Below are 15,100 nucleotides of genomic sequence, written 5' to 3' on the forward strand. Positions count from 1 at the left end.
ACATTTTAAAATGGTGGCCTGTAAGAGGCGCCACGCCTACACGCACACACACACACACACATATGCATATACATGATCTTCATCATCTCTTCCCTACACACACACACACACACACATATGCAGATACATGATCTTCATCATCTCTTCCCTACACACACACACAGTGTCTCAGGGCCTGACACTGGGCTACATATTTTCCTTCTAACCCCCTCGCAGCCTCATTAGCATTTCCTTTCTAGCGGCCCATTATCGGCCGGTTTCCCGTTGCAAATCGGACTCCACAACCGAGAAAAGGTTTTAGGTCGCCCCGGGCGTTCAGGGGAGGACAGCCCGGAGGCTAGAGCTCGACCTCCCGCAGTGGTCCTGTAGCCCGTCCCCCGCCTCCTCCTCCTCCTTCCCTCTTATGAATATTCCATCCGAGTGTGGCTGCAGGACAGTAACACCTCCCCAAAGTCTCGTCAAATCAGCCTAAAAGTGCAGTGTGATCTCAGAGCTGAGGCTTAAATCGATCAGGTATAAACTCCCACTGTAACGATTTAGAAAAGTGTTTGGTTATGGGCCTGTGTGTGTGTGTGTGTGTGTGCGCGTGTGTGTGGCACACAGGGTGGCAGCTTGTGGCTGCATGAAGCTGCCACAGGATTTTATGGCGACATTGCACAGAGAGAGAGAGTACAGTAAAAATACGTCATATACTGTACAGAATCTTTTTTTAGAGGATAACCTTCACATTAGATAACCAATTTCATAATGACAAGAGGTAGACATTTAGAAAACATTGTTCTAAATTAAGGAGATAGCTACATGAGAATAGGAAATATTCAGTACGACATTTTCCTGATGTGTTATTACTAAATTTAATTTCAGTTGTTAACACTGATGCAATTATTAAGAATGTGCCCTCCACTCATGTATATAGGAAAAAAATAACTAATAATAACAAAATAAACATGTTATCCCTTTAATAAAAACCTTTGATTAATTAAAATCCCAGAAAAAACGTTTTTTTTAAACATTTTTATTTTTTAGGATATAATACTCAAAATTAGTAAAAAAAACAACAACAACCTTATAATCGGAAAATATGCGACTAAAAAATAATAATTTTCTTGGGTAACACTAACATGAGAATTTATAAGCAGCATATAAACATTAAATAGTGTATTAATACACTTATGTAGGTGTAAGTACGTGTATTTAAATGCTAATATAATACATTTTTGGGATGTTTATTAATGTAATTGTCAACAACTATATCTCCACCTGTGAATCATCCTTCATTGGTTGCTAGCGTATAAATAGATAATCATATAAAAAAAATATTCATTGACAAATACATAAATAAACACTCAAAATAGCACCATATCTGCATGTAACTATATCATTGTTATGAAAATATGTTTTATATACAGCTTATAAACGCGAGTTTAATAAATGGGTGTTTGAGTGTTACCTTTCCCTTAATATTATCTTCGGCCGAAAGACATTTTAAATCAAGATGAGGTCATTGTGTCTCTTATATTCTTGATGCTGGAAGAGACACTGCGGAGATGTGAAAGGACAAACACACAGAGTGTAGGTGATACACACTCTGTACGATGACCAGTACGACCAGAGCTTTATACTACTGCCCGTCCAGAGCCTGTCCAATTTGATCCAAAAAAAACAACGAGAAAAAGTGTTGGTATTTACGTGAAGGTCCGGAGAATTCCCGTCTCACAGAATCCACATTGTTTTTCAGTTACCAATCTTTGAATTCCCCTTCATTCCTGCAGACGAACATCAATCACCTCAGTCGTCAAGGTGCAGGTTGACACGTTCACGGCGTCCCAGAGGGTTTCGTGTTGTTGGGATGCGGGGGGGGGGGGGGGGGGAGGGACTGACGAGCACAGAGGATGCGGAGCGAAAAAGGGGGTTACAGAGAAGTCAGGGATATGTTTGTGCACATTCTTTTTTTTTTCTATCCGCCATGAAGAGTAGAAATAAACACAACGTTGTCTTGGTCTTGTAGCTGGTAATCCAGCTCCCCCTGAGGTTGAGAAAACACACAGACACGCTCAATACCCAAACATCTGTACGAGCAAAGGAGAAATATGTGTGTTTACCAATACAAATACGTGCATTACTCCCACCGTTCCCTTTGGGGTCCAATCAATAGCAAACTTTTCATTTCATTTACATCCTGTGTCGAGTCCTGTAATTGAATCAATGGATTCAAATTGAAGCATTCAGACGGTCTGCGCATGTAAATATGTGCTCAGATATGATACCCCAAGGACAAACTGGTCTTGCAGCTGCTTCCAAATTATATGAAACATTAACTGACGCAGAGAAAATGAACTATCTCAGCATCAGTGCACATATAGGCTAACCTTCACACACACACACACACACTCTTCCTGTTCCTGATTTAAACGTCCACATGTGCATTTTATGGGGATCTGTGCACGTAGGATAAAGAAGTGAACACTGCTGTATGCATGATCTCAAAAACAATAAACACCGAAAATAGCGCATCCTGAAAAATATAACGTTTTAAATACTACAAGAAAAAAACACATACGCGCGCACACATTTCAGCGTCTGACAGTGAACATGGCTCCCAGTGCTCACCATTAGTTCCCAGTCCGCATCATTGATAAGCACCAGAATCCCAGGTCTCCTGCGGGAAAACAAACCGTTTTTGAGTCAGAAGCATTTCCCAAAGGTGACAGACAGACCGACAGAGAGAGAGACAGACAGACAGACAGACACGTGTGTAAAAGATACAGACAGATATAAACAGCTCATGCAAACAGTCACATATACTAACTTTGTATATATAATAGAGAGAAAACATTCAAGTTGATTTGAAAATATGACGCAAAATTGTTTAATTAGTTAAAGAAGTGCCACAGCCGAAATTTACCAATGTTAAATAAAAGTGAAATAGAAAAGAAATATTGCTTTAATCTTGTCTCTGAATAAAAGTCTTTAAAATTCACCACGTTTGGAAAAAAATATATATTACTAATGAAATTCCTGCTAATGCAATACAATTCAGCCTTGTTTTCTGGCTCACAATTCCAATCAAATCACTAAAAGTTTTAATTAAATAAAAAGATAAAGATAAATCTGAAATCAACTAGAAAAAAAATCATAAAAAATATGTGTAAAAAACAAACAGTCAACAGTATGGCATAAAGACAACCAGTGTTAGTGTGTGTGTGTGTGTACAGAAAAAAATCACTGGTAAATTCATGCCAGTAAATGTGTTTTTGTGTGTTATGTCATTTAAAGTGCTCTGTCTCTAAATATTCATTACCAGTCACTATTTCCCATATCGCCTTCTGGCTAAAGAGGACCGAACATAATCATGTTTTTTTATCACATAAAAGTGGTGGTGTAAACAATAAAAAAGGGAGAAAATGGAGGAAAACAAACTGTCACTGGAAATTAATGGGGGCCCAAAAATAACATACACAAAAAAAAAAAATCACCACCCTTCGAAAGAGGATAATGGGGATAATGGGGGAGGGTAACAACAGCCACCTCTGGTTGCATTTCTTCTGAACAGATGTGTGTGTATTTTTTCCTCAAAGCTGAGAGAGTTTATATGTGCGGATGAGAAACCTAAAACAGATACTGTTGCCTCGCATGTAGTTCAAACAAGCTCCTCTCAACCTCGCACATGCTCTATGACGTCAATGAGAAAGGGCAATGTAAGAGGAAGCTGTGAGAACAAACGTCGCACGCACGCACACGCACACACAAACACACACACACACACACACACACACACACACACACACAAACACACAAACACACCAACACACCAACACACACAACAAAAGAATAGGAAGGGGCAAAAAAAAGTAACGATTGTAAACTAATCACACACAGGACCCATAGATCTCTTTTAAAAAGATAATGAAGAAACATTATGATGGTTTGCTTAAAAACAAGTGTGTGATGCCAACACAAAGTTTACACACACACACACACACACACACGCACACACACACACACACACACACACACACACACACACACACACACACACACACACACACACACACACACACACACACACACACACACACACACACACACACACACACACACACACACACACACACACACACACACACACACACACACACACACACACACACACATCTAATCTATAAGGTTTATAGGTAGCCTAGCTTTTTTTTCTCCATTCATTGGTTAGGTGGTGCTATAAATAGTCCCGCACAAAGGCAGCTGTAAAAGTCAGCCAGTCCTATAAGACTGCTGTGAGCCCTGGGCCCAAACACACACACACACACACACACACACAAACATACATACGTGTGTATTCAAACACACACTTGCACACAGGTAATCATCATACTGAAACCTATAACTTGAAGGGTAGACTGTCTTTTTTTCCCCTTCTCAGCATTTCAGCAGTTTCAAGCAGCAGGAGAAAAAAAATGCTTTAGAAAGACTCAAGATCTGGTTTGGTAGAGAGCAATATTTGGCAGATGAGCTCTTGGTGTCATATATAACATATAAGGTTGCATTGCCGTGCACAGATGAAGTGTGTGTCAAGTGCATAACCACATACATACACACTTACACAGAGTCTCCTTGGACAAAGAGTTCAGGCCGCTCCTTCAGCAGGCTCCGTTGGATCCAGACCAGCAGCTGCTTCACGTCCCCTAGAACGAACACACACACACACACACACACACACACACACACACACACACACACACACACACACACACACACACACACACACACACACACACACACACACACACACACACACACACACACACACACACACACACACACACACACACACACAGCCAGACAACAGAGGTCACAGGTTAGGGGTTAAGGGTCAAGGTGCATGGATCCAGCCCCCCGGTCGATGTGACGCGACAGAGGCACCAGGCGGGACGAGGCTGCATATGTGTGTGTGTGTGTGTGTGAATGTATATTTATGAGTGTATGTGTATGTTTTGGGGGGGGGGGGGGGGCACAAGTGGAAATTGGGGGAGGGTTGACTGATGTCAATGACCAAGAGCGACATTGTTCACCTTGGTTAGAGAGAATTCAAATGAATGCTTTGCGTGTGTAAATTCAGAAACAACTCTGCGGACAATCTGACATTTTAAATTTTAAAAAATGAAGGAAACACAATATCAAGACACTTTCTAACATCATGTACACCTTTAAAACTGAAATCCAATTATATCTTTCCCTACCCTCATACTTGTAGCGACAAAATCCTATTTCACAACCACAATTTTCTTTTGTTAGATTTGACATTAAATGCTCAGCTTTTTTCCCCGCCTGGGCCTGAATATCAACGATGCTTGAATTTTCCCGAGTGTGACCTCTTGAACAATCACATTGACCTCGTCTCAACAATGGGTTGAGCCTCGCTCAGACCGAGCGACGGCCAGAAAGGCAACGACAATGAGAGGTTTTAGGACAAATCCCCACTAAACAACCAACAATGAATATATTATAGTTATGGCTATCGTTAACATGAAGATTGGAGCCTTTTTAAAAGGGCCTTCGAGAGTTTGTGGGTGTGTCATAGTGCTTGGCGTGTTTCCTTATAAAATCTGAGTTATGATGTGGACAAAAATCAGGTGAATGCAGTAAAAAAAAAAAAAAAAAGCAACAACAACGGTTTTCTTGCAACTGTTTCGTGGTTGTGAGTTCAGGTGTGTGTGGGTGTGTGTGAACACAGCTGTGTCCTTAATGTCCATGTGCATGGAGACTCACAATAACATTTAAGAGCAGAACTGAAATCACAATCAAACACAAAAATACAGAAACAGACACACCCACGCCTACATTTAACAGTACTAACCTCCTTGGCCTGTTTACACAAGACTGAAAGAACACAGGAGACGAGAAACAGAAATGCGTGAAGAGAGAGTAAATAAATAGATGAGAGAAAGAGCAAATACTCTACAGGAGAGCGAGAGGAGACGAGGAGACGAGCAGCAGCAGCAGCAGATGCGAGAGTAAGAGGACGACAGTGAGTCATCCCGAGCCAGGTGTAAGGAGAGCGGCGACGCTGTAGCAGGTAGGCGGCGAACCACTCAGAGATTCAAAGGTTCAGCTGAATCAAAGGCAGAGCTAATATCCCAGACATCAGTTCAAAAAAAATCACTCCTAACCTGAGATGCATTCATTTTTAAAAATGCACTCTTTTAATGGAGCCAAATTTGGATGTTGCTTTAGTCTTCATTAATTATTCTATTGATACAGAAGGCATGTTTACATTAAAATTTACTGAGACCGTCTGGTATCGGACATTTTTCGACAAATTCACCAACACTAAACTTATCAATAGAGAGAGGTGTTGTTTTCAAAGAGCTAAATGTGTTTTCAATTTCAAAACTGGGTCCCCACATCTGACCACTTTTTGAATTTTTTTATTTAACTGTGGAGTCGTGTTCCATAGTTCATTGTGTACAGACAGTACAGTTGTCCGATCACAATCAAGCAGCACAGTGTACAAAATATCAAATAAAAATACCCACAGGATAAGATCAAATAAAATATAAAATCAGAAAACTTTATTTAAAAAAAACCCAGATTCATTGTACTTCTAACAAAAAGGAAATGATTCGTGGAGAAAGAAGAAAAAAAAGGTTTGTAGAGGCACCTGCCTGGTCACTGTGGCTATGAGGGCAACAGACTATGTGTGTGAGTGTGTGTGTGTGTGTGTGTGTGTGTGTGTGTGTGTGTGTGTGTGTGTAGGTTAATTGCTGTGCTTTCTGCCAGCTCAGTTGTATAATGATAGTGCTGGTTTTCTACGGTTCCAGGCCTCCACATAAAAAAAGACAAACACCTCCCCTAACACACACACACACACACACACACACACACACACACACACACACACACACACACACACACACACACACACACACACACACACACACACACACACACACACACACACACACACACACACACACACACACACACACACACACACACACACACACACGGTACAAGGCAATGAATATTGACCTGCACCTCTGCGGGGCTAAAAACAGAACTAATCACTACAGCAGTCATAACTCCTTCTTTGTGGTGACTCCTTCCTTTGCTCTTTCTCTCTCTCTGCCTACTGGTATTTTTCCCCACCATTACCCCTTATTCGCTCTTTTCATCCTCTCGTCCATTCCTTTTAAATTTGCTCTCTCCGTCTCACACACCCTCCCATTCTCTCACATGGCAAAAACCTGCTCTCCCTCAACCCTCTTAGTCTCTTTCGGCTCTTTCCATCTTTTGCCCTTTTATGTGTCTCCGACTGAACAAAGAAAATAAACATGTAACTTGAGCTCAGTAAACAGGTTGGTAATAATTCAAACTTTCACCATTTAAGCTTTTTAATTACAAGACATAGTCCTCAGGTGCTGACCTCTTGTAAAAAGGTGACGCGTGTCTACAGATTTGAGTCAAACACCGATTAACATTAAAATAGGTAACTGGCTTATTGGTGTATAAATGAACTGTACGAAAGATGAAGGTGAATGTCTAGAAAAAATGAGTTGGAGCGTTGAAAGGAAAGAAGGATGACACATAAAGGACTGAGAGGTGAAGGGTTTCGATAGCACTTTGCGGTTCAGGTAGAGGGGGAAAGAAAATTAGGTAACATACAGATGAGAGAGAGGGAGAAAATGCGTCACGGGCTCCTAATGCATCTTGGGATAACGCTGCGTTGCGTGGGTGGAAAAGGAGACATGGAGGGGAGGGGAAAAAGAAAAGGCGCCATTTTGACGCCGATTCAAAACCGTGCCCACTTTTTCTATTGTGCGTGCAGTTCCCCCCTTCTTCTCCTTTTTGCTTTTCTGGCTTCGTGCAATTATGACTGTCATGCAAGGGGGTGGAGGTGGGGGAGAGGGGGTATGAGCCATCCATCTTTCTGCTGATACAAGAGGTAAAAATTGTGTGATCCTCAAACCACGGGGGTTTTGTTGAATATATGAGAGAGAGAGAGAGTTAGATAAAGAACGGGAGAGAGAGAAAGAGTGGGGGTGGGGTCTTTCAGTCGAGGGTCATCAATCACTGGCTGGGGTCAAAGAGAAATACGAAGGATTCAGAACCAATTATATCTGCACCCCCTACACACACACACACACACACACACACACACACACACACACACACACACACACACACACACACACACACACACACACACACACACACACACACACACACACACACACACACACACACACACACACACACACACACACACGGATATATGAGGAGAAATTTGTTCGGAGCAGCATTTTCAGGATCATACAACCAGTCGAGACTTTAGGTCACGATACAGACAGGAAGTGTTACGTCAAAATATCTGTGCTCCTCTGATATTAACACACACACACACAAACACAAACAAACACACACACACACACACACACACACACACACACACACACACACACACACACACACACACACACACACACACACACACACACACACACACACACACACACACACACACACACACACACACACACACACACACACACACACAGGTCGGCTTGTGCAGCAAGGTCATAAGGCTGACATTCCCTGCTCTGGTCAACTTTTGTCTTTTTGTTGTCGTGGTAACATCAGTGCCATGGATGAACACCCTTTGTTTAGTGAAATACCAAAGACACATATTTCACGTTTGTTCTCTCTCCCTCTCACACTCACACACTCACACACACAGAAACACACACACACACACACACACACACACACACACACACACACACACACACACACACACACACACACACACACACACACACACACACACACACACACACACACACACACACACACACACACACACACACACACTCACACACTCACACACACAGAAACACACACACACACACACACACACACACACACACACACACACACACACACACACACACACACACACACACAAATATATGAAATCACAAGACATTTTGTCCTCGACCCAGGTTATTAACAGGGTTAGGGGAATAAAGTGCAGACCTCCATGCTGAGTTAGTGACCCGTGACGGAGGTAACCTGAATTCCTTGGCAAAATAACATTTAATAATTTTTGCTCATGAGACGGAAATTTTTTATGAATTGAAAAATGAATACACACCCTCCAACTACGCCCAAAATGACCTAAGACAAAAGAAATATGACTTGAGCTCCGTCACCCCAAAATACTGAGAGACAAAATAAACTATTTAAATAATTTTATTTATTTTATCTTTAACCCCCATTCACCTCCCACTTTCACATATTCAAAGACATCTGCATCGGTGGGTGACATTTACAAGTGAAAGAGGCAGAAAGGATGAGTTCAGAGGCAGAACAGGCAGCCACACACATGTTAGAGAGGAGGTCGATAAAAGGAGTGAGAGGATGAGAAAAAAAAAGGGAAGATGATTGGAGGATAATGGATATAAGATTAGGAAATATCTATAGCACCCTTATTTCCACGTGTTTTGAGTGCTAGTATTGTTAAATATAATTTTTGCATCCACAATAAAAACATTCAAAAGTCCCATATGAAATATTGATAAAGATACATTTAATATATGTGATGCTATTATAGTATAGTGTAAAAAAAAATATTTTTTCCAATGAATTTGCTTTGAAACCATTCTTGACGGACCAAATGCAATGTTGTTCTTGCACACCGAAGGTTCTCACTGACAGATGCAAAGGATCAAAAACTCTCTACACTGTTGATCAGGGAAAATTCAATCTAAAGAATACTTATGATACTTCTAGTTATGACACGGAAATGACAGGTTGTCGGTTGATACTCACATGGTTCCGATTGGATTGGAAGAGTCACATGATGTTCCTTCACGCCATTAAAAAGCAGCTCTGCTCCTCCTCTGGACAAAGACAAAGAGTCCAACAGATGTATTGGACTAATGTGTGTGTTTCTTTTGTCTTTACATGTACACTATGTCACAGGTTTAGAATAAGGCACATATCAACACTGGCTGTTCTGATATAAAAGCATTGTAGGATTACATATGATTTTTAAAAACATTTTTATCCCTGGGTGCCATTACTCTGAGCCAAGGGCAGACAGGAAGAAAGGTGTTGTGGTACATGTGTCTGGTGCAAGATTTATAAAAAGTTAGGCTTGCGCCATGATAACAGGTGATTGAATTTTGGGAGGGATCCGGATTGGGAGGATTCTTCAGTACTGCGAGATAGAGCAAAACTTTTGGATTCCCCAGCTTTGGCATTTGAGCTCTGCACTCTCTGAGTTAACTTGTTTGGTTGAAGTCGCAGTCACAGTCAGGAGTAAGAGAACTTTGAGATTATAGTTACATATATGTACGTATGTGTGTATATATTTATATAAACACACAATTTTTAGATAGTTCTATTGAGTTTACAAGCTTTTGTGAATTGTCAGTTATTCTTTTTTTTAAAAGAACTGCTTCAAATGCTAATGACTGGGAAAATTGTCTACAATCTATTAAAAAAACAGAAAATATGAATTAGTTCAGTCGTTTGCCTGTGGACAATTTTTTTACAAATGCAACTGACCTGCTGCACTGGCTCACCGGGTTACAACCGGAATTGACTGTAGTAATTTAACCGGGAATTATATAATATTACACCACATGTGCACCCTCATATAAAATTGCATATACCATGAAAAGTAAATGTGAACGTTACCGCCCACTAGAATGTGAGGATGCCTTTTTCTTAGCTGTGTTTTTATTGCTCAGAGTTTCTCCAAATCAAAACTAGGGTCTACCTATTTTTCTCTTACAGCAAATCATTCTATTCAAGTCTTTGGGGAGAGAAGTCTGAAGTAGGTCACTTCTTCATGTTGGGACCTAAAGTCTGAGTCGAGTCAGAGTCTAAAGTTCATACGTCAGTGTCCTCCCTCCATCCCTCCATCCCTCCTCTTACATAACATGACAACACACAGTCTGTACCCACCCTCCTCAGAGGAGAGGAGAGGAGAGGAGAGAGGAGAGGAGAGACTTCACGACGATGGACATTTCATAAACAAACTCACGGACCAGCTGCTTCCTACAGAGATTCCACGTCTTTTTAAACGAACCACATCAGAATAAACCAACGCAACGGTCTTCTGGCGTGTTTGCCTCGACACAGGTTTGGACAGGAAGCTTAATCCGACACGACAAGCTGTGAAAGAAGGATTTAAATTCACTCACCCGAACTCCAGGTGAATCGCTACGGGGGCCGCCATGTTGTCGGCACATACAGGAAGTGGTGGCGCGGGAAGTAGGAAGTGACGTACTCTGACACGCTTTCGTATTTTTTCGAAAAAATAACAGTATATATCTTTTAACGAATGTATTGTTATTTTAAAAATAATTTTTAAGCTTCTCTCTTTCCTCCTTTTTTTTTACAAATTAAAAATTCCTTAGATCATAATCACATACAAAGATTGTTGCACACGGTTTATAATGTAAGCATCGTAGGTCAGAATGTAATTTGTTTTTTCAAGAAAGAAGACAAAACATTTTGGGGCACATCATTATATAGTTTAGTGCTTTGTTGTTAAAGAAAAATATATTAACGTAATTTTAGTGAAATCCTGACAAATCTTTAAAATAAATATTATATATGAATATATCTGTTTTTCTTAAACTCTAAAACAACCGGTCAGTCACTTAAATTAATTTGTATGTATTATATTTTTAGATTGAGATGTTGAAATCAAACCCTGTCTGTATGAGGAGCCAATGAGCTTTTGAGCACATTTACCTAAAGATAAACTCTTTCTTCAGATATTTAAATGAATTGGGTAAATTCCATACATTTCGTGAACTTGAACATGTATCTCATTTGGACTGATTTCTTTTCTGAACCCATTTTAGTTCAGGAGTCAGTATTACTAATATTTACTGTTATGCTTAAGTGTTTAGTTTTTTTTTTAACCTTTGCTGGTCAAATTTAACTGACGCACTTGTTTCTAATCATAAAATCCCATCAATTCCAAAGCTGCATGTGGGAGCCTCCATTTCTGAACCAATATACCTTTGAACTTGACTTTTTTTTCGGGGAATCATTATATTGGAAACTCATTAGTCTATACAACAGTCCCTCTTGCACACAGACTCTAAATGTGCATATGCATGCATTTGCATTTCGTCTGTCAATATGAACGTGTGCAGAGGCATGACACTTAGTGTGTGAATGCACATCTGTCTCCAACCCTCTCTCCCTCCTTACATACATCCTCAATCATACTGGTGACAGTTCCAGTCCCTGTATACAGGGCTGGGGGAGACGAGGTGGGGGCGGGAGGAGGTCAGTCAGAGGTTTGAATTGCAAATCTGTCGCCTTCTGTTGGCGTCCAAGCCTTACAGGCCCTTCCCTGTCTTCATTCATGTGTTAATGAGGAGTCAGTGCAGGGGCAGATAGACAGATCGACCAGGGGCCTGGCAGGGGTGAGGAAGCAGGCGGGAAAACGAGGGTGATGATGGCGGAGTTGGCAGTGAAAGTTCTTAAAGATAATGAAGACGTGATGAGTACGGTTACCGGTTGTTGTCTTTCATCCCAGCAGGAATGAGGTGTGTCCTCACAAGTGAAAGCAGTCATGGGGCGAGCACCGAGGGAGGCCAAGAGGAGGAAGATGGGGTGTAGGTGGGATTTTTTATGGCTGGAAGTTTCATGGTTATGTAGCGAGTTATCCAGGAGTGATCTCACCAACACTGGGTGTCACATCACGTTTAGCTAAGCTGCCCCGAGGTTCACACATTGCTCCTGTGGATGGTGGGCCAAGGCTTCTGTTGTATTCTGATGGATTTCTTGTGCTTTCTTCATCTCCATATCCAGTAAACAAAAAAATATCTTTAACCTGCATTTGATAGTTTTACACACATAGTTGCAATACATATAATCAACACGATTTCTATTATCATAATACAAATTTGATTTAAACCAGATGAATTTGAGATATCATAGTATTTTAGAAATATATATTCAGATGTTTTCATGTTGTGATGTTCTGTTTTCAAAATGATCATCCAATATTCATACACCATTTAAATTGCAGTTTCTCAACAAACCTGAGAATTGACTGAGTCAAAACACTTGAATGAGATAAAGCATTTGTATTAGACTATTGATGCAATGGTTTATTGGTAACCTCTAAGAGGACACATTCTCTGTTTTTTTCCCTATCATTGTTTTGCCTTTCTCTGTTTTCAGAGACACCTCGGGCTGGAGCTAACATATATCCTCTCATGGTCACTTCAGCCTCTCATACTAAAAGTTGAGGGACTTTGGTGCAATTTTAGATAATTCTTGAAATTAGAAAACCCCACAATCAAGCAGATGTACAGCCCTGCTTCCACGAATGCAGTTTTTTCACCCCACCGCCAATATCTTCTCTGTAGATGGGTGTCAGAAGTCAACGCTTCACTGCCAGGCACCAGCTATAGAGCAGCCAGGGTCACACATGATCAGATGACAATGACCAACACAATGGATTAGCTATAAAAGGACTGGGGGGAGAGATTAGGGGTGAATTGATGACGGTTGGCTGGCAGGCAGGGAGGCAGGCCTGCAGATCTTGGGTCCATTTCAACAAGGGACATAAAGAGCCGAAATTAACATGTACCATGATACGAAGCAGAGAGAATCCCCTTAGAGATTACATCCATAACATGTTACGCCTATGGAACTGTATGGAAAAGCGAGACAAAGAGCCGAGCGAATGATGATTTTCTATTGTAAGATCATGGCGGATCCCATTCTGTTCTGTTGTATTCTGGTTGTGTTTTTGCCATTTTCTGCTCTTCATTATATTTTTTCTCAATGCCAGAAACGCAGTAATTCTCTCATTCTGTTTTTCCCATAGTAATAGAGCACCCCCCCCTTCAACAGCTTCCAGGGCAAACTACTGCCTCCCCGTATGAAGGGGTGAGCAGCGAGAGCAACAGCGTTATCCCTGCAACATCTGTATTGTTGCACACACAATTTGACAAATGAATACACAAATACACACAAACACACACAAACAAACACACACTGTCCATCTGTCTTTGTCTCCGCCACCACTGCCATCACCGTGGGTCTGTCCACAAAACAATGTGCAATTCTTCACACAACGCGCATGCTCAGTGCACCTCATGCTGTTCATTTCATGTGAGAGAGGAGATTACACAATGGGAAATTTTTATGCATACCAAATATAGATCTGAAAATAAAATGAATAGAGTGGCTAAAGTGCCCAGGAGGCTGCGCAATCCAAGAAATGTGGAATAGTAAGGAATTTGTTGTAAGTGGTACAAGTCTGGGAACCACTGAAAGTCAGGAAGTGCCGCTCCAGAATGCTCATAACTGCAGTTGGCTTGATATGAGACTGTAAACTGTATAAAAGAGGAGGGTCAGCTTTGGTTTGACAGGGAAATGCTGCCCCCTACTGGCTACCAGTGCGAAACACAAGACAATGGTTCCCTCAAGACAAGGATCTTTAACATTCTTTACTTAGATAAGATTAGATGAGATGAGATCCTTTATTTGTCCTTCTATGGGGAAATTTGTTGTAATAGATGAGTAAACATGTGATATAAACAATAAAATATGAAAAAAGGGAGATAACATAAACAATATAAAATGAAACAGATGTGTAATCTGTTATCAGATTGGAAACGGCTGATGCTTCTCCATCTTGTGTGGATCTGTTGTGACGGTGGTGTATGTGTGTTTGTGCGTGGGGATGATGGCAGGACGGCTCAGGATCACCTTCACATTCTCGTACGCTAACAAGAGGTGTGAAGATAGAATCTCTGTGCGTGTTTATTCACTGTAGGTTGAACAAGTCTGGCAATATTCCATATCCTATAAGGGCACACACTTGAGCCTTTGTCATTTTTCAAGACAAATGTCAGTGTACAGAGGGAAACTGTGATGGGGATTTTTTTTTACTGTTATCATAAATTTGATTAGAACAAACACTAAATCAATGAACACCAAAACAGTGGAGAGATTAGTCAATGTAAAGAAATGAGTGTTTTTTCTTGGCAAAGTATTAATTCTTTACCGATAAGTCATTTACCAACAAAAAGTTTTGTCTGAACAAAGACTCAAA

General features: G+C 40.8%; 2 protein-coding genes across 2 annotated transcripts in view; both read right to left on the minus strand.

Annotated features, from left to right (window-relative positions):
• Positions 1-4,677, minus strand: part of cercam (cerebral endothelial cell adhesion molecule) — a 27,869-nt gene extending 23,192 nt beyond the window's left edge. Inside the window, exons 1-2 of the mRNA XM_035607743.2 lie at positions 4,601-4,677; positions 2,611-2,659 (exon numbers count right to left, since the gene is read on the minus strand). The gene's annotated coding sequence lies outside the window, so the exon portion shown is untranslated. The remainder of the gene's footprint in view (positions 1-2,610; positions 2,660-4,600) is intronic.
• urm1 (ubiquitin related modifier 1) lies at positions 1,447-11,254 on the minus strand. Its single transcript, XM_035607745.2, has 5 exons — positions 11,211-11,254; positions 9,829-9,899; positions 4,601-4,682; positions 2,611-2,659; positions 1,447-2,026 (listed from the first exon to the last, which is right to left on the minus strand). The coding sequence occupies exons 1-5, from the start codon at positions 11,243-11,245 to the stop codon at positions 1,958-1,960; spliced, it is 306 nt and encodes a 101-aa protein (XP_035463638.1). The 5' UTR covers positions 11,246-11,254; the 3' UTR covers positions 1,447-1,957.
• Positions 11,255-15,100: the final 3,846 nt, after the last annotated feature.

The sequence above is a fragment of the Scophthalmus maximus genome, chromosome 20 (assembly GCF_022379125.1).
Source record: "Scophthalmus maximus strain ysfricsl-2021 chromosome 20, ASM2237912v1, whole genome shotgun sequence".
In the NCBI taxonomy this organism is placed as follows: Eukaryota; Metazoa; Chordata; class Actinopteri; order Pleuronectiformes; family Scophthalmidae; genus Scophthalmus; species Scophthalmus maximus.